At 26.5% G+C, this 19488-nt stretch overlaps 1 protein-coding gene across 7 annotated transcripts in view; it reads left to right on the forward strand.

Moving 5' to 3' along the window:
- The first annotated feature begins 4359 nt into the window (after positions 1 to 4359).
- The window catches only part of LOC142223486 (cGMP-dependent protein kinase 1), a 59883-nt gene continuing 44754 nt past the window's right edge, over positions 4360 to 19488 (forward strand). Inside the window, exons 1-4 of one of the 7 annotated variants that reach the window (XM_075293373.1) lie at positions 4360 to 4585; positions 4806 to 5047; positions 11480 to 11595; positions 13265 to 13770. In XM_075293373.1, the coding sequence (XP_075149488.1) occupies positions 13666 to 13770 (105 nt within the window). In that variant the 5' untranslated portion in view covers positions 4360 to 4585; positions 4806 to 5047; positions 11480 to 11595; positions 13265 to 13665. Of the gene's footprint in view, positions 5048 to 11479; positions 11596 to 13264; positions 13771 to 19488 lie in introns of all 7 variants that reach the window. The other 6 variants (XM_075293377.1, XM_075293371.1, XM_075293372.1 and 3 more) reach the window with 6 other exon arrangements.

The raw sequence follows: 19488 nt of genomic DNA on the forward strand, positions 1-19488 counted from the left end.
ATATTGATAAAATTGTACATTGAAATAAAATGTTGACACAATTTTCTTTAGAAATATAATTTTTACAAAATTTTCTATTGATAAAAAATTTTGACAAAATTTTCTATAGAAATAAAACTTTGATAAAATGTTCTATAGAAAAAAAAATTTGACAAAATTTTCTATAGAAATAAAATTTTGAAAAAAAAAAATCTATAGAAATAAAATTTTGAAAAAATTTTCTATAGTAATAAAATTTTGACAAAATTTTCTATAGAAATAAAATTTTGACAAATTTTTCTATAGAAATAAAATTTTGACAAAATTTTCTATAGAAATAAAATTTTGACAAAATTTTCTATAGAAATAAAATTTTGCCAAAATTTTCTAAAGAAATACAATTTTGACAAAATTTTCTATAGAAATAAAATTTTAAAAAAAGTTTCTATAAAAATAAAATTTTGACAAGATTTTCTATAGAAATAAAATTTTGACACAATTTTCTAAAGAAATAAAATTTTGACAAAATTTTCTATAGAAATAAAATTTTGACAAAATTTTCTAAAGAAATAAAATTTTGTAAAAATTTTCTAAAGAAATAAAATTTAGTAAAAACTTTCTACAGAAATAAAATTTTGAAAAAATTTTCTATAGAAATAAAATATTGACTAAATTTTTTGTAGAAGTAAATTTTGATAAAATTTTCTACAAAAAAAAAAAATTTTGACAAAATTTTCTGTAGAAATAAAATATTGATAAAATTGTATATTGAAATAAAATGTTGACACAATTTTCTTTAGAAATATAATTTTTACAAAATTTTCTATTGATATAAAATTTTGACAAAATTTTCTATAGAAATAAAACTTTGATAAAATGTTCTAAGAAAAAAAAATTTGACAAAATTTTCTATAGAAATAAAATTTTAGAAAAAAAAATCTATATAAATAAAATTTTGAAAAAAGTTTCTATAGAAATAAAATTTTGACAAAATTTTCTAAAGCTATCCAATTCTGACAAAATTTTCTAAAGATATAAATTTTGACAAAATTTTCTATAGAAATAAAATCTTAACAAAATTTTCTATAGAAAAAAAATTTTGACAAAATTTTCTATAGAAATAAAATCTTGACAAAATTTTCTATAAAAATAAATAAAATTTTGACAAAATTTTCTATAAAAATAAATAAAATTTTGACAAAATTTTCTATAGAAAAAAAATTTTTGACAAAATTTTCTGTAGAAATAAAATTTTGACAAAGTTTTCAATAGAAATAAAATTTTGACAAAATTTTCTATAGAAATAAAATTTTTCTATAGAAATAAATTTTTGACAAAATTTTCTATAAAACTAAAATTTTGACAAGATTTTCTATAGAAATAATATTTTGACAAAATTTTCTAAATTTTCTATTGAAATATAATTTTCACAAAATTTTCTATAGAAATAAAATTTTGACAAAATTTTCTATAAAAATAAAATTTTTACAAAATTTTCTGTAGAAATAAAATATTGATAAAATTGTATATTGAAATAAAATTTTGACACAATTTTCTATAGAAATAAAATTTCGACAAAATTTTCTATAGAAATAAAATTTTGGAAAAAGTTTCGATAGATATAAAATTTTGACAAAATTTTCTATAGAAATAAAATATTGACAAAATTTTCTACATAAATAAATTTTTGACAAAATATTCTATAGAAATAAAATTTTGGCAAAATTTTCTATAGAAATAAAATTTTGCAACATTTTCTATAAAAATAAAGTTTTGACAACATTTTCTGTAGAAATAAAATTTTGATAAAATTGTCTATTGAAATAAAATATTGACACAATTTTCTAAAGAAATAATATTTTGACAAAATTTTCTATAGATATATAATTTTCACAAAATTTTCTATAGATATAAAATTTTGACAAAATTTTTATAGAAATAAAATTTCGACAAAATTTTCTATAGAAATAAATATTTGACAAAATTTTCTATAAAAATAAAATTGTAACAAACTTTTCTATAGAAATAAAATTTTGAAAATATTTTCTATAGAAATAAAATTTTGACAAAATTTTTTGTAGAAATACATTTTTGATAAAATTTTCTTTAAAAATAAAATTTTGAAAAAATTTTCTGTAGGAATAAAATACTGATAAAATTGTATATTAAAATAAAATGTTGACACAATTTTCTATAGAAACAAAACTTCAACAAAATTTTCTGTAGAAATAAAATTTGGAATTTTGTTTTTATAAAATAAAATTTTGGAAAAAGTTTCTGTAGATATAAAATTTTGACAAAATTTTCTATATAAATAAAATTTTGAAAAATTTTTCTAAAAATAAAATTTTGATAAAATTTTCTATAGAAATAAAATTTTGACAAAATTTTTTATAGAAATAAAATTTTGAAAAAATATTCTATAGAAATAAAATTTTGATAAAATTCGCTAAAATAAAATTTTGAAAAAATATTCTATAGAAATAAAATTTTGACACAATTTTCTATAGAAATAAAATTTTGACATAATTGTCTATAGAAATAATATTTTGACAAAACTATATTAAAATTTTTTTATAGAAATAAAATTTTGATAAAATTTTCTATAGAAATAAAATTTTGACAAAGTTTTCTATAGAAATAAAATTTTGACAAAATTTTCTATAGAAATAAAACTTGGACAAAATAGTATTGGTTATTTGGTAAAATTTCCCCCAATTTCGGTACATTATTTTTGGGTCGAGTGGCCAGTGTTGCCGGTATTTTGTGTGGCTTATGTCCAAAAAAAGAGACGCTTTCGTCCCAAATTTAAATTACAATTCCTCACAAAAAACCTCAATAAATTTTTGACGCGTTTTTTGAAAAAAAAAAAAATAATAATAATAAAATAACTAATAATAATTAAATAGGCTCTGCTAATGAAAATCAGTGATAACTTAAAAATTAAAAAATATATAAAAAAATAAATATACAGAATCCTCATAATTGTAGAAAAAGGTCTTAGCCAGGCTGACTAAAATTATAAATTTGTGCTTGGGCCCCAAAAATCTTCTTTTAATAATGTGGAAATAAAAAGCGTTTCAAATAAACCATTATTGTAAAAATGATTTATTATACTGGCTCAATTTGAAAATTCCCCACAAAAATGCCCAAATTTATGGAAATTACCCCCAAAGACCACAACTTAAAATTATCCCCCATTTGGGTAAAAGTCCCCAAGACAGTCAACACTGCCCTAAGCACAACTTCAAAAGCAAATCAAAGGATCCCAAAACGAAGTACTTCCGTCCTATGTTAAGCCCATTGAAAATTCATTTGAGAGTATCCAAGTTGCATTTCCGGTTCCGAAGTTGGGAAGCTTTTTTGGAAGCTATCTGTTTTGCTGGGTTTTTATTTATTTTAATTTTAAAAAGCCAACAAATGCTAAATAATAAAATTTATTATTATTTAGCATTTATTATTAATAATTAATAATCGATTTATATCAAATAATTTTCGAAAAAAGCGAGCCCGATTTTTTCTAAACTCAAAATTCAACATATTGACTTTTTGTACACTCGTGGGTGTAAATTAACTTTGTCATTTCGTGTGTAACACATCAAAATATTGGTCTTAGACCCTATAACTTATAGATAAATTAACTTTGTCATTTCGTGTGTAACACAGCAAAATACTGGTCTTGGATCTTAAAAATTATAGATATCCTTTGCCGTTGTGAAATTATCAGCGATATCCGTCCGTCCGTCTGTCTAATAAAGTATGAATGTAAATCGATATAGTTTTTTTTTAATTTTTTTCTCATTTTCAAAGGCAAAAAATGTAAGAAACCTGAAGTTGGTTTTACTACGCATCAGCCACCCTATATACCATTTGTAGACTCCGAATATCATATAATGGTTTTACAGAGTTTGGAATTTTTTTCCAATTTAAGGTGGCTAATTTTTAAAATACCGGAAATTATTATTAATGAACATTTTAGCCAATTTACCCCACTGTGCCTGCTTAGCAATGCCTTATAGGAGAGCTGTTTGTTGTTCGGGTGCGTGTGTGTGTGTGGGTAAGCATTGGCATTCGTTGCCTTTCGCGTGGTTGTTCTAATTGTAGGCGACAAAAATACACTGATATACTTATACAAACACCCACACACACACCCATAGTTCTATGAAAACTCAATACATTCGGTTCGTTTGTATTGCTGCTGCTGCTCACTTGACTGGGCTCTGATATCAGACCCTACTATGCTTGTTACCTTATATACTGTATTCCCTCCTTCATATCCTCCCTAGCCATTATTTGAGCCCAATCGCTATGGAAGAATCCAAGTCCAAGTGTTGTTGGTATTTACTGCTCATTGAATTGCCAATTTAAATTGAATGCGTTAAATTAGTTGAGTTATCAGCTTCCACGGCGTCAGGTGGTTGTCTGGTTTGGCGTTGTTTTACCCCGTTCATCGGTTCACATTGGGTCCGGAAACCCATTCGCCGTCTCCATCTAAGGCTTAAAAAGCCCAGTCGTATAAGACCAAGAGAACGAGTGAAGGAGAGAGAGAGAGAGAGAAGAGATTTCGAAACCAAATTCCAAATTACCATAAATGTAACGCGAAACGGTAAAGAGAACAACGTAACAGGAAACCAAACGGTTTCCGTTTTCGGGTTTTTATTTTTCTCACAGTTTGTGTTTTGTTGGCAATTCCTTGACTTTGGCCAAGTTCATAAAAAATTGACGCACTTTTCCGTTTTCCTGTGTTTTTTTTGTGTTGGTTTCTTGGCTCGGATGTAATCATCGACATTCAAGTATTTACCTTATCTCAAACATTTTGTAAGCAGGACCAAGAAAAGCAGCAGCAGCAGTCAAGTGAAAGGAAAAGAAGAAAAACAAAAATGAAGGAAATAAAACGTCGAAATGTAAAATGTTTAACGGCTTGCAAATTATTCAAATTGCTTTAGTGAAATCCGGTTACTATTACCATTGTTATTGTTTTTACTGTTGCGGTAAACGTTGAAGGATATGCTGTGCTCTTTAATGCTTTTTTTAAGTGTTCATCAAATGTGACCGGAAACCGGAAATTGTAATAGACAATTTTTCTCACCTTTTATCGATTTTATAAAAAACTCATGGCAAGTGTTTTTGGGTTATGAAAAACTTTCTTCCCTCTATAACAATATTCTCAATGCCATAGTTATTGATACAAAAAAATTTTGAATATTTTTAATAAATTATTGAACATTGTGAGTGTTGTTGGAATTGCCTAAAAATCTCATCTATAAAAATTTCAATCATAATTTGATATGGAAAATATTAAGGCTTGTATTGATACAGCCTATGTCGACTTTTTAGAAAATTCAAATTCAACTAATCGTTTCAAAAAAAAAAACAAAACCATCGACAAAAACTTGTAAATATTAACAAAGTGGAAAATTCGAAAATTCGACATTTTGGATTCTCCAACTTTTAAAATGATGAAAATTCGGATTTCCAAATTTCAAAATACTCGAATAGTTGACTTTTCAAATTTTTAAAAATGTGGAATTTTCTAAAAGTCCAGTTTTCCGAATTTCAACAATGATAAAATTCGTAAAGTAAAATTTTGCAATTTTCAATAAAATAAAAAAATCGAAAATGCATTTTTTTAAACATTTTTAAAATTTTCCAAATTTCAAAATACTAAAAAAGTCGCATATTTCAAAATTTTTAAAAATGGGCAAAATTATAAAAGTCCAATTTTTCTAAATTTCAAAAAGGATAAAATTCGTAAAGTCGAATTTTCCAAATTTTAATAGAAAAAAAATCGAAAATATCAAATTTTTTAAATTTTCCAAAATTCAAAATACTCGAAAAGCCTAACTTTCAATTTTCAATAAAATAAAAAAATGGAAAACGCATTTTTTTAAACATTTTTAAAATTTTCCAAATTTCAAAATACTCGAAAAGTCGCCTTTTTCCAAATTTTTAAAAATGGGGAAAATTATAAAAGTCCAATTTTTCTAAATTTCAAAAGGTATAAAATCCGTAAAGTCGAATTTTCCAAATTGTAATAGAAAAAAAAATCGAAAATTCGAATTTATCAAATTTTTAAAATTTTCCAAATTTCAAAATACTTAAAAAGTCTACATTTCAATTTTAAAAAATGTGAAAAATTCTAAAATTCCTTTTTTCAAAACTTCAAAAATGATTAAATTCGTGTAACTTTTAATAAAAGAAAAAATTCGAATTTTTAAAATTTTTAAAATTTTCATTATTTGAAAAGTCTACTTTATCTAAAAATATGGAAAATTCTAAAAGTTTAATTTTATAAATTTCAAAAAGGCTACAATTCATAAAGTCAAATTGTGAATTTTCAATAAAAAACTCAAAAATTCGAAATTTCCAAATTTTTAAAAATTTCCACATTTCAAAATTGTATTCGAAAAGTCAAATTTTCCAATTTTTAAAAATGGGGGAAATTCCAAAAGTCCAATTTTCTAAATTTCAAAAAGCATAAAATTCGTAGAGTCAAATTTCGCATTTTTCAATAAAATAAAAAATTCCATAATACGAATTTTCCAAATTTACAAAAATTTCCATATTTTAAAATACTCGAAAAGTCTAATTTTCCAATTTTCAAAAAATGTGGAAAAATCTAAAAGTCCAGTTTTTTTCCAATTTCAAAAATGATAAAATTCGTATAGAGTCAAATTTTGCATTTTTTAATAAAATAAAAAATTCCAAAATACGAATTTATCAAATTTTTTAAAATTTTCCAAATTTCTTATATACTCGAAAAGTGTAATTTTCAAATTTTTAAAAAATTAGGAAAATTCTAAAAGTCAAGTTTTCCAAATTTCAAAAAGCATAAAATTCGTAGAGTCAAATTTCGTATTTTTGAATAAAATTAAAAATTAAAAAATGCGAATTTATAAAATTTTTAAAATTTTCCAAATTTCTTAAATACTCGAAAAGTGCAATTTATCAATTTTTAAAATGTGGAAAATTCTAAAATTCAAGTTTTCCAAATTTCAAAAAGCATAAAATTCGTATAGTCAAATTTCGTATTTTTGAATAAAATTAAAAATTCCAAAATGCGAATTTATAAAATTTTTTAAAATTTTCCAAATTTCATAAATACTCGAAAAGTGCAATTTATCAATTTTTAAAATGTGGAAAATTCTAAAATTCAAGTTTTCCAAATTTCACAAATAATAAAATTCGTAACGTCGAATTTTCCAAGTTAAATAAAATTACAAATTCGAATTTTCCAAATTTTCCAAATTTTTAAAATTTTGCAAATTTCAAAATACTTGAGTCGACATTTAAAATTTTTAAAAATGGAAGAAATTCAAAAAGTACATTTTTCTAAATTTCAAAAAGGATAACATTCGTAAAGTAGAATTTTGCAGTTTTTAATTCAAAAAATCGATTTTTCAAATTTACCAAATTTAAAAATTGTATTCGAAAAGTCGAATTTTCCAATTTTTAAAAAATGTGTAAAGTTCTAAAAGTCCAATTTTCTAAATTAAAAAAAAGATAAAAATCGTAATGGCGAATTTTCCAAAATTCAAAATACTCGAAAAGTGTAATTTTCCAATTTTTAAAAATGTGGAAAATTCTAAAAGTCAAGTTTTCCAAATTTCAAAAATAATAAAATTCGTAACGTCGATTTTTCCACGTTAAATAAAATTAAAAATTCGAATTTTCAAAATTTTTAAAATTTTCCAAATTTCAAAATACTTGAGAAGTCGACATTTCCAGTTTTTAAAAATGGAAGAAATTCAAAAAGTCCAATTTTCTAAATTTCAAAAATGATAAAATTCATAGAGTCGATTTTTGCAAATTTTAATTTAAAAATTCGAATTTTCCACATTTTTAAAATTATCCAAATTTTAAAATTGTATTCGAAAAGTCGCATTTTCCAATTTAAAAAAATGTGTAAAATTCTAAAAGTCAAATTTTTTAAATTTCAATGAGGATTCAATTCGTAAAGACGAAGTTTCCAAGTTTTAATAAAATAAAAAATTCGAATTTTCAAAAATTCAAAATACTCGAAAAGTTAACTTTTCAAAATTTTAAAAATTTGGAAAATTCTAAAAGTCAAATTTTCCAAATTTCAAAAATGATAAAATTCGTAAAGTCGAATTTTGCAATTCTTAATTCAAAAATTCGAATTTTCAAAATTTCTAAAATTTTACAAATTTCAAAATAATTGAAAAGTCGACTTTTCCAATTTTTAAAAATGTGAAAAATTCGTTGTGTTTGGTATTGTTGGGACTTTGAAAAATTCTAAAAGTCCGGCTTTCCAAATTTCAAATATGATAAAATGCATAAAGCCGAATTTTCCAATTTTTAATAAAGTCAAAAATTTGAATTTTCCAAATTTTAAAAATGTCGCAAATTCGAGTTTCTCAAATGTCAAATAAATCGAAAATTTAACTTTCCCATATTAAAAAAAATATATTAAAACTCAAATTCGTGCTTTTCGAATTATAAAAAGTCGCAAACAAGTTACAAACATGTCGAATTTTTCAAATTTTAAAAACGACAACACATCAAAAATTTTTAAAAATATGGAAAAATTCTAAAAGCCAATTTTCCACATTAAAAAAATTATAAAATTCGTAAAGTAGGATTTTCCAATGTTTAATAGAAGAAAAAATTAGAATTTTCCAATTTTTTACAATGTCGAAAATACGAGTTTTCCAAATTTCAAATAAATCGAAAATTTAACTTTCCCATATTAAGAAAAAACCAGTAAGGAAAGTCTAAAGTCGGGCGGGGCCGACTATATTATACCCTGCACCACTTTGTAGATCTAAATTTTCGATACCATATCACATCCGCCAAATGTGTTGGGGGCTATATATAAAGGTTTGTCCCAAATACATACATTTAAATATCACTCGATCTGGACAGAATTTGATAGACTTCTACAAAATCTATAGACTCAAGATTTAAGTCGGCTGATGCACTAGGGTGGAACACAATGTTAGTAAAAAACAAGTAAGAAAGTCTAAAGTCGGGCGGGGCCGACTATATTATACCCTGCACCACTTTGTAGATCTAAATTTTCGATACCATATCACATCCGTCAAATGTGTTGGGGGCTATATATAAAGGTTTGTCCCAAATACATACATTTAAATATCACTCGATCTGGAAGAATTTGATAGACTTCTACAAAATCTATAGACTCAAAATTTAAGTCGGCTAATGCACTAGGGTGGAACACAATGTTAGTAAAAAAAATATGGGAAACATTTAAATCTGAAGCAATTTTGAGGAAACTTCGCAAAAGTTTATTTATGATTTATCGCTCGATATATATGTATTAGAAGTTTAGGAAAATTAGAGTCATTTTTACAACTTTTCGACTAAGCAGTGGCGATTTTACAAGGAAAATGTTGGTATTTTGACCATTTTTGTCGAAATCAGAAAAACATATATATGGGAGCTATATCTAAATCTGAACCGATTTCAACCAAATTTGGCACGCATAGCTACAAAGCTAATTCTACTCCCTGTGCAAAATTTCAACTAAATCGGAGCAAAAAATTGGCCTCTGTGGTCATATGAGTGTAAATCGGCCGAAAGCTATATATGGGAGCTATATCTAAATCTGAACCGATTTCAACCAAACTTGACACGCATAGCAACAATGCTAATTCTACTCCCTGTGCAAAATTTCAACTAAATCGGAGCAAAAAATTGGCAACTGTGGTCCTATGAGTGTAAATCGGGTGAAAGCTATATATGGGAGCTATATCTAAATCTGAACCGATTTCAACCAAATTTGGCACGCATAGCTACAATGCTAATTCTACTCCCTGTGCAAAATTTCAACCAAATTGGGGTAAAACTCTGGCTTCTGGGACCGTATTAGTCCATATCGGGCGAAAGATATATATGGGAGCTATATCTAAATCTGAACCGATTTCGATAAAATTTGGCACACTTGACTATAGTACTAATTGTTCTTCTTGTACAAAATTTTAAGCAAATTAGGGTAAAACTCTGGCTTCTGGGGCCATATAAGTCCATATCGAGCGAAATATATATATGGGAGCTATATCTAAATCTGAACCGATTTCTTCCAAAATCAATAGGGATCTATTCTGAGCCAAAACACATACTTGTGCCAAATTTGAAGTCGATTGGACTAAAACTGCGACCTAGACTTTGATTACAAAAATGTGTTCACGGACAGACGGACAGACGGACAGACGGACAGACGGACATCGCTATATCGACTCAGGAGCCCACCCTGAGCATTTTTGCCAAAGACACCATGTGTCTATCTCGTCTCCTTCTGGGTGTTGCAAACATATGCACTAACTTATAATACCCTGTTCCACAGTGTGGAGCAGGGTATAATAATATGGGAAACGTTTAAATCTGAAGCAATTTTAAGGAAACTTCGAAAAAGTTTATTTATGATTTATCGTTCGATATATATGTATTAGAAGTTTAGGAAAATTAGAGTCATTTTACCAACTTTTCGACTAAGCAGTGGCGACTTTACAAGGAAAATGTTGGTATTTTGACCATTTTTGTCGAAATCAGAAAAACATATATAAGGGAGCTATATCTAAATCTGAACCGATTTCAACCAAATTTGGCACGCATAGCTACAATGCTAATTCTACTCCCTGTGCAAAATTTCAACGAAATCGGAGTTAAAAATTGGCCTCTGTGGTCATATGAGTGTAAATCGAGCGAAAGCTTTATATGGGAGATATATCCAAATCTGAACCGATTTCAACCAAATTTGGCACGCATAGTTACAACGCTAATTCTACTCCCTGTGCAAAATTTCAACTAAATCGGAGCAAAAAATTGGCCTCTGTGGGCAAATGAGTGTAAATCGGGCGAAAGCTATATATGGGAGCTATATCTAAATCTGAACCGATTTCGCTGATATTTTGCAAGTTTTTCGAGACTCATAAAATATTCGGATGTACGGAATTTGAGGAAGATCGGTTGATATACACGCCAATTATGACCAGATCGGTGAAAAATATATATGGCAGCTTTATCTAAATCTGAACCGATTTTTTCCAAAATCAATAGGGATCGTCTTTGAGCCGAAACAGGACCCTATACCAAATTTTAGGACAATCGGACTAAAACTGCGAGCTGTACTTTGCACACAAAAATACATCAACAGACAGACAGACGGACAGACAGACGGACAGACAGACGGACATCGCTAAATCGACTCAGAATTTAATTCTAAGCCGATCCGTATACTAAAAGGTTGGTCTATGATTACTCCTTCTTGGCGTTACATACAAATGCACAAACTTATTATACCCTGTACCACAGTAGTGGTGAAGGGTATAAATATATATATAAGAAAACACAAATTCTAATTTTTTTAATATTGTAGAAAGTCGGAAAATTTTAAAAATGTCTAAAGATTTTTTTATACAAAAAGGGGAATTTTGTTTGTCTAAATTGGCGTTAGAGAGAAAATTATTTTTTCTTTAAGTGTAGTGACATGTAAACGATTAATTAAAATCTCTTGCAGTACTCATCATTGCAATATATTATAATATTTATAAATTAATGCAATAAATATCTTGACACTGACTCAAAGGAATACAATAAACCGCAAAATGATTTTATTGCTATAAAGAAAAAAAGGTGAATATAAAAAAATTATAAAGAAGTTGACTCTAGCACACGCAGTAAAAACTAAAAAAAAAAATCGGCAGAAATTTTTTCAAAGTTCGTTATGTGGATAATGGAAAATATTTTTTTTAATTTTTTGAATAAATTGAAAAATATATATTTTTTATTATAGTAAATCAAAAACTCAGTTTTTTTTCTAACATTTATTTTTGTTACCTTTTACCTAATTTGTGTAAATATTGTTATTGTTTTCCTTTTTTTTTTTTGTTACATTTTTTTTTAGATTTTTTGAGTTATAAATCTAATCAGCTTTCAAGTGAATTGTTGAAGAGCTTCTTGATAAGAGCCCAACAGTTAGCCAAGTTGATGGGTCGTTTGTTCGTCGCTAGCATACCGGTCGTTCGTCAATTTAGTCAAACACCTATGCGCCAAGATAAGGCCATGTGATTTTGAACCATTGACGAGCACTTCCCTCGTTCCTAATGATAACCCTCCCCCATCACCATGTCAGTGAAAAATATATCCAAATAACCTTGTCAAAGTCTCTCCCCTCCCCCCAAAAAAGAACTATAACCATGATTAACCAATGGAATAATATTTATTGTAATGGTAAAGGGCATATCAATGAGACCTAGAAAAAAAACAACAACAAACAGGCGAAAAATTAGATTAACATAACAAACAAAAAATGAATAATTAGCCCATCCTCACCCCCAGTATTTGTCACTAACCTAAATTAACTAATAATAGAAATCTACATAAATAATGAACTATTACCCGGTATGCTAATCGCTAATCAGATTATTTATTTATTTACGAAGTTTATGCAATGTTTGTTATGCATTATATTTTTTTTATTTAGATTTAAGCCAGTAAATTCTTGGAATTTCAAATTTCCAAGAAAGTAGTGTGGAATTAAAAAAAAATAGGTAGGATGAAGGATATCAAAAATTGTCCAAATCAAAAATAAATTGTTATATAAGTTAAAATAAAAAGAAATAAGAGTAAGAAATTTAAATATAAATATAAATATAAATATAAATATAAATATAAATATATATATAAATATAAATATAAATATAAATATAAATATAAATATAAATATAAATATAAATATAAATATAAATATAAATATAAATATAAATACATAAATATAAATATAAATATAAATATAAATATAAATATAAATATAAATATAAATATAAATATAAATATAAATATAAAGATAAATATAAATATAAATATAAATATAAATATAAATATAAATATAAATATAAATGTAAATATAAATATAAATATAAATAAATATATATTTAATTATAAATAAATATATAAATATAAACAAAAAATTATGAATATATTATTAAAAATGTGGCATATTATAGTTATGAGTGGAATAATCCAATAATTTAGATTAAAAACGATGAACCACTACGTATTTATAGAATTGAAAATAAATTATTGGCATTGAAAATTAGGAAAATTAAATTCAATTCTTTCTATTTTTTTTTTTTTTTGTTTTGACATAAACTTCGTTTAATAAAAAAATCCCTTTTTTCGAAATTTGCATCCCTATTTCCGACTCTGTTAATACACACTGTAATTAGCCATTGATAAGCACTGTGTGTGTGCATGTGTGTGTGGATTCTATTTACGATACATTCCACTCTCCTTATTTCAGCCAATATTTTTGTTATCGTCATCATCATAATCATAATCGTATCAATACAACACAGAAACTTTTGACGTAGAAACATTGCTAAATACTACGAAACATAAAAACAACAATAAAAACCAAAAATAGAGAGAGAGTGAGCGAAACTACCCAATACGAATAAGAGGCGTCTATGCATATCGTTGTGGCCAGTCGTGTATTGTGATAAAGATGATTAGTGCAAAAATCACAAATAAAATTTATGACCAAATCAAAAAAGATTATCTTGTGACACAAATCCAATAAATTAAATTATTAATCAGAAATTCTAGCTACAACATTAACAACAATTTTCTAATTACAAAACAACAACTAAGCGTATTTCACACAGAAGAGGAAGAAAAGCAGCAGCAACAACAACAACAATAATGGCTTGTTTTAATCGTTTTTTCCATAGCCGTCAAAAAAGTAGTTTTACACCCGAAAAAGATGAGAACAAGGATACGGTACTCAATACCAGCGAGAGTACAGTGGTAAGTAAAGATAGATTCACTTTATTTATAATTATTTTTCGTTATTTTTACATAAGTTATTTTTTTAAAGTCAAAACAAGTATATACGGCCGTAAGTTCGGCCAGGCCGAATCTTATGTACCCTCCACCATGGATTGCGTAGGAACTTCTACTAAAGGCTGTCATCCACAATCGAATTACTTGGGTTGCGATAACACTTGCCGATGGCAAGGTATCGTAAAACTTTTTAACACTGTCTTCTAAATTGTAAGTTAGTCCATAAGGGGTATATTTTAAACAAAAAAAGGCCGACTAAATACGTATATAATTCAGTTTGGCAAAATTTTCTATAGAAATAAAATTTTGACAAAATTTTCTATAGAAATAAAAACTTGACAAAATTTTCTATAGAAATAAAATGTTGACAAAATTTTCTATGGAAGTAAAATGTTGACAAAATTTTCTATAGCAATAAAATTTTGACAAAATTTTCTATAGAAATAAAATGTTGACAAAATTTTCTATATAAATAAAATGTTGACAAAATGTTCTATAGAAATAAAATGTTGACAAAATGTTCTATAGAAATAAAATGTTGACAAAATTGTCTATAGAAATAAAATGTTGACAAAATTTTCTACAGAAATAAATTTTTTACAAAATTTTCTATAGAAATAAAATTTTGACAAAATTTTCTATGGAAATAAAATGTTGACAAACATTGCTATAGAAATAAACTTTTTACAAAACTTTCTATAGGAATGAAATTTTGGCAAAACTTTCTATAGTAATAAAATTTGACAATTTTTACATGGCTGTTAGAGGCCATATACTAACGAAATGTACCAAATTTCAACCGCATCGGATGACTTTTGCTCCTCCAAGAGGCTCCGGAGGTCAAATCTGGGGATCTGTTTATATGGGAGCTATATATAATTATGGACCGATATGGACCAATTTTTGCATGGTTGTTAGAGACCATATACTTACACCACGTACTAAATTTCAATTGGATCGGATGAATTTTGCCCCTCCAAGAGGTTCCAGAGTTCAAATCTGGGGATCGGTTTATATGGGAGCTATATATTATTATGGACCGATATGGACCAGTTTTTGCATGGTTGTTAGAGACCATATACTAACACCACGTACCAAATTTCAATCGGGTAGGATGAAGTTTGCTCCTCCAAGAGGCTCCGGAGGTCAAATCTGGGGATCGGTTTATATGGGAGCTATATATATTTATGGACCGATATGGACCAATTTTTGAATGGTTGTTAGAGACCATATACTAACATCAGGTACCAAATTTCAACCGGATCGGATGAATTTTGCCCCTCCAAGAGGCTCCGGAGGTCAAATCTGGGGATCGGTTTATATGGGGGCTATATATAATTATGGACCGATATGGACCAATTTTTGCATGGTTGTTAGAGACCGTATACTTAGACCACGTACCAAATATCAACCGGATCGGATGAATTTTGCTGCTCCGGAAGGCTCCGCAAGCCAAATTTGGGGATCGGTTTATATGGGGGCTATACGTAAACGTGGGCCGATATGGCCCATTTTCAATACCATCCGACCTACATCAATAACAACTACTTGTGCCAAGTTTCAAGTCGATAGCTAGTTTCGTTCGGAAGTTAGCGTGATTTCCACAGACGGACGGACAGCCGGACAGACGGACGGACGGACGGACATGCTTAGATCGACTCAGAATTTCACCACGACCCAGAATATATATACTTTATGGGGTCTTAGAGCAATATTTCGATGTGTTACAAACGGAATGACAAAGTTAATATACCCCCATCCTATGGTGGAGGGTATAACAAAAAAAAAAAAAAAAAAAAATACCAAAAAAAAAATATTTTGCAAAATTATTTCCATATTTTTTTTTATACCCTCCTCCATAGAAATACAATTTTGTGAATATTTCCTATAGAAATAAAATTTTGAAAAAATTTGCTATAGAAATAAAATTTTGAGATAATTTTCTGTCGAAATAAAATTTTGAAAAAATTTGCTATAGAAATAAAATTTGGAGAACATTTTCTTTTGAAATAAATTTTTGAAAAAATTTTTGCATAAATATAAAATTTGAAAAAATTTGCTATAGATATAAAATTTTGCAAAATATTTTTTTTTGTTTTAGTTTTTGGTAAAATTCTTTAGATTGTGATACATTTTTTGGCTAAAAATCTTTAAAAACGGAGAGTTTTTAGCACTTTATTGTAAAGTCGTTTTTTTTTCCTTGAAGCATAGCATAATTTTCACTTGTAGTCGAGTCTGAATGTTGAAATTTAAGTAGTTGTTCACACGTTTTTAATGGTGCTTGATAAACAAAACAAAAACTATTTGTTATCTTATTTGTTTACAACAATTTGGTACTTCTAGGTATTAAAAAGTACTTGCTTTTTTACATCAAATTCAAGTTATTACAAATATTAAGTAAAAAACTTTAAAGAATGTTAAATTGTTTTTTGGATGTCAAAATTGGGAAACGAAATGTTAGACCAATAAGAGAGAAAAGGAGAATATAAAAATTACTTCACTATATAAACTATTAAATAAATTCTTTAATTTATTTATACATACATATGATTATGATTATTACTATAATAACAAATAGTTTAAGGTATAAACAAAAACTGTACCCACCATTGTATCGACAATAGTTTAACCATTCTTCCATCAGTACTATTTTCCATTATACAAAGGTCGACATACATATCAATGTCAGTTGCTAAGAATTTTTTGCATCGTTTTCCACAATTTTTTTTGCTATTTTGTGATTTTGTTATCGGCAATGTAACACAAAAAAAGTAAAGAAAAAAACTGTTTATCAATTTCCAAAGCAACAACAACAACAACAGAATTTTTATTTATTGATAAACAAACGAAGAATTGTTTTAATATAAATAACAACAACACTAGCAAAAAACGAAATAACAAAAAAAAAATTGTTATAAAATGTAAACATTTTTCAATGAGAACGAGGGTTTCGGGCGACAACAAACTCTTCAAAAGCAACATGCTCACAAACGTACAATAGGATGGATGATGAAAATAGAAAAAGAATAATTTTTAACACAAATTTTATTTATTTATGTATATATTTAAAAACATAATGAATTATGAAAATAAACAGCAAACATAGGTGCTAACAACATAGGTTATCGACCTGGAGCATTCATATCTATATACGTGCATTGCCCTAAACATAAATGATAATCCGATATCTCAACTTTAGAGTTATAGAAATATTATTTTGACAAAATTTTCTAAACTTTTTTTATTTATTTATTCTTTTTTGAAAAAAAATCTAATCAAATTCTGAAAAAATTTTGTATAGAAATAAAATTTTGACAAAATTTTCTATAGAAATAAAATGTTGACAAAATTTTCTATAGAAATAAAATTTTGACAAAATTTTCTTTAGAAATAAAGATTTGACAAAATTTTTTATAGAAATAAAATTTGGAAATATTTTTCTATAGAAATAAAATTTTGACAAAATTTTCTATAGAAATAACATTTAAACAAAATTTTCTACAGAAACAAAATGTTGACCAAATTTTCTATAGAAATAAAACTTTGACCAAATTTGTTATAGAAATAAAATTTTGACAAAATTTTCTATAGGAATAAAATGTTGACAAAATTTTCTATAGAAATAAAATTTTGACAAAATTTTCTTTAGAAATAAAGATTTGACAAAATTTTTTATAGAAATAAAATTTGGAAATATTTTTCTATAGAAATAAAATTTTGACAAAATTTTCTATAGAAATAACATTTAAACAAAATTTTCTACAGAAACAAAATGTTGACCAAATTTTCTATAGAAATAAAACTTTGACCAAATTTGTTATAGAAATAAAATTTTGACAAAATTTTCTATAGAAATAAAATGTTGACCAAATTTTCTATAGACATAAAATGTTGACCAAATTTTCTATAGAAATAAAGTGTAGACAAAATTTTTATAGAACTAAAATTTGGAGAAAACTTTCTATAGAAATAAAATTTTAACAAAACTTTTTATATTAATAAAATTTTCTATAGAAATAAAATTTTGCGATAACTTTCTACAGAAATAAAATTTTGACAAAATTTTCTATAAAAATAAAAGCGTGACAAAATACCCTAACGAAATGAATTTTTACAAAATTTTCTATAGTAATACAATTTTGACAAAATTTTCTATACAAATAAAATTTTGGTAGATTATTTTTGGTGATATGGACCATTTTTTGTGTGATTGGCCATCGGCTATATATAACTATAGACCGATGTGGACCAATTTTTGCATGATTGTTAGCGGCCATATACTAGCGCAATGTACCAAATTTCAACCGAATCGGATGAATTTTGCTCCTCCAAGACGTTCCGAAGGTTAAATCTGGGGATCAATTTATATGGGAGCTATATATAATTAAGGACCGATATGGACCAATTTTTGCATTGTTGTTAGAGACCATATACTAACACCACATACCAAATTTCAACCGGATCGAATGAATCTTGCTCCTCCAAGAGGCTCCGGAGGTCAAATCTGGGGATCGATTTATATGAGGGCTATATAGAATTAAAGACCGATATGGACCAATATTTGCATGGTTGTTAGAGAACATATACTAACACCACATACCAAATTTCAACCGGATCGAATGAATTTTGCTCCTCCATGAGGTTCCGGAGGTCAAATCTGGGGATCGTTTTATATGGGGCCTATCTATAATTAAGGACCGATATGGACCAATTTTTGCATGGTTGTTAGAGACCATATACTAACATCGAATGAATTTTGCTCCTCCAAGAGGCTCCGGAGGTCAAATCTGGAGATCGATTTATATGAGGGCTATATATAATTAAGGACCGATATGGACCAATATTTGCATGGTTGTTAGAGACCATATACTAACACCACATACCAATTTTCAACCGTTTCGGATGAATTTTGCTCCTCCAAGAGGCTCCGAAAGCCAAATCTAGAGGTCCGTTTATATGGGGGCTCTACTTAAAAGTGGTCCGATATGGCCCATTTTCAATGCCATCCGACTTACATCAATAACAACTACTTATGCCAAGTTTCAAGTCGATAGCTTGTTTCTTTCGGAAGTTAGCGTGATTTCAACAGACGGACGGACATGCTTAAATCGACTTAGAACTTCACCAAAGTTAATATATGGTATAAAATTGTCCATAGAAATATTTTTATATCTTGACAAATCAAATTTTGACAAAATTTTTTATAGAAATAAATTTTTAACAAAACTTTCTATAGAAAAAAAATTTTGACAAAATTTTCTATAGAAATAAAATTATGACAAAATTTTTTATAGAAAGAAAATTTTGAAAAAATTTTCCTTAGAAATTAAATTTTGACAAAATTTTCTATAAAAAGAAAATTTTGACAAAATTTTCTTTCCATGGAAAATTTTCCATAGAAATGATATTTTGAGAAAATTTTCTATAGATATAAAATTATGACAAAATTTTCTATAGAAATAACATTTTGATAAAATTTGCTATAAAAATAAAGCTTGTACAAACTTTTCTATTGAAATAAAACTTTGACAAAATTTTCTATGGAAATAAAATTTTGACAAAATTTGCTATAGAAATGTAATTGTGAGGAAATTTTCTATAGAAATAAAATTATGACAAAATTTTCTATTAAATAAATAAAATTTTGCCAAAGTTTGCTATGGAAATAAAATTTTGTCAAAA

Source organism: Haematobia irritans, chromosome 2 (genome assembly GCF_050003625.1).
Source record: "Haematobia irritans isolate KBUSLIRL chromosome 2, ASM5000362v1, whole genome shotgun sequence".
Lineage (NCBI taxonomy): Eukaryota > Metazoa > Arthropoda > Insecta > Diptera > Muscidae > Haematobia > Haematobia irritans.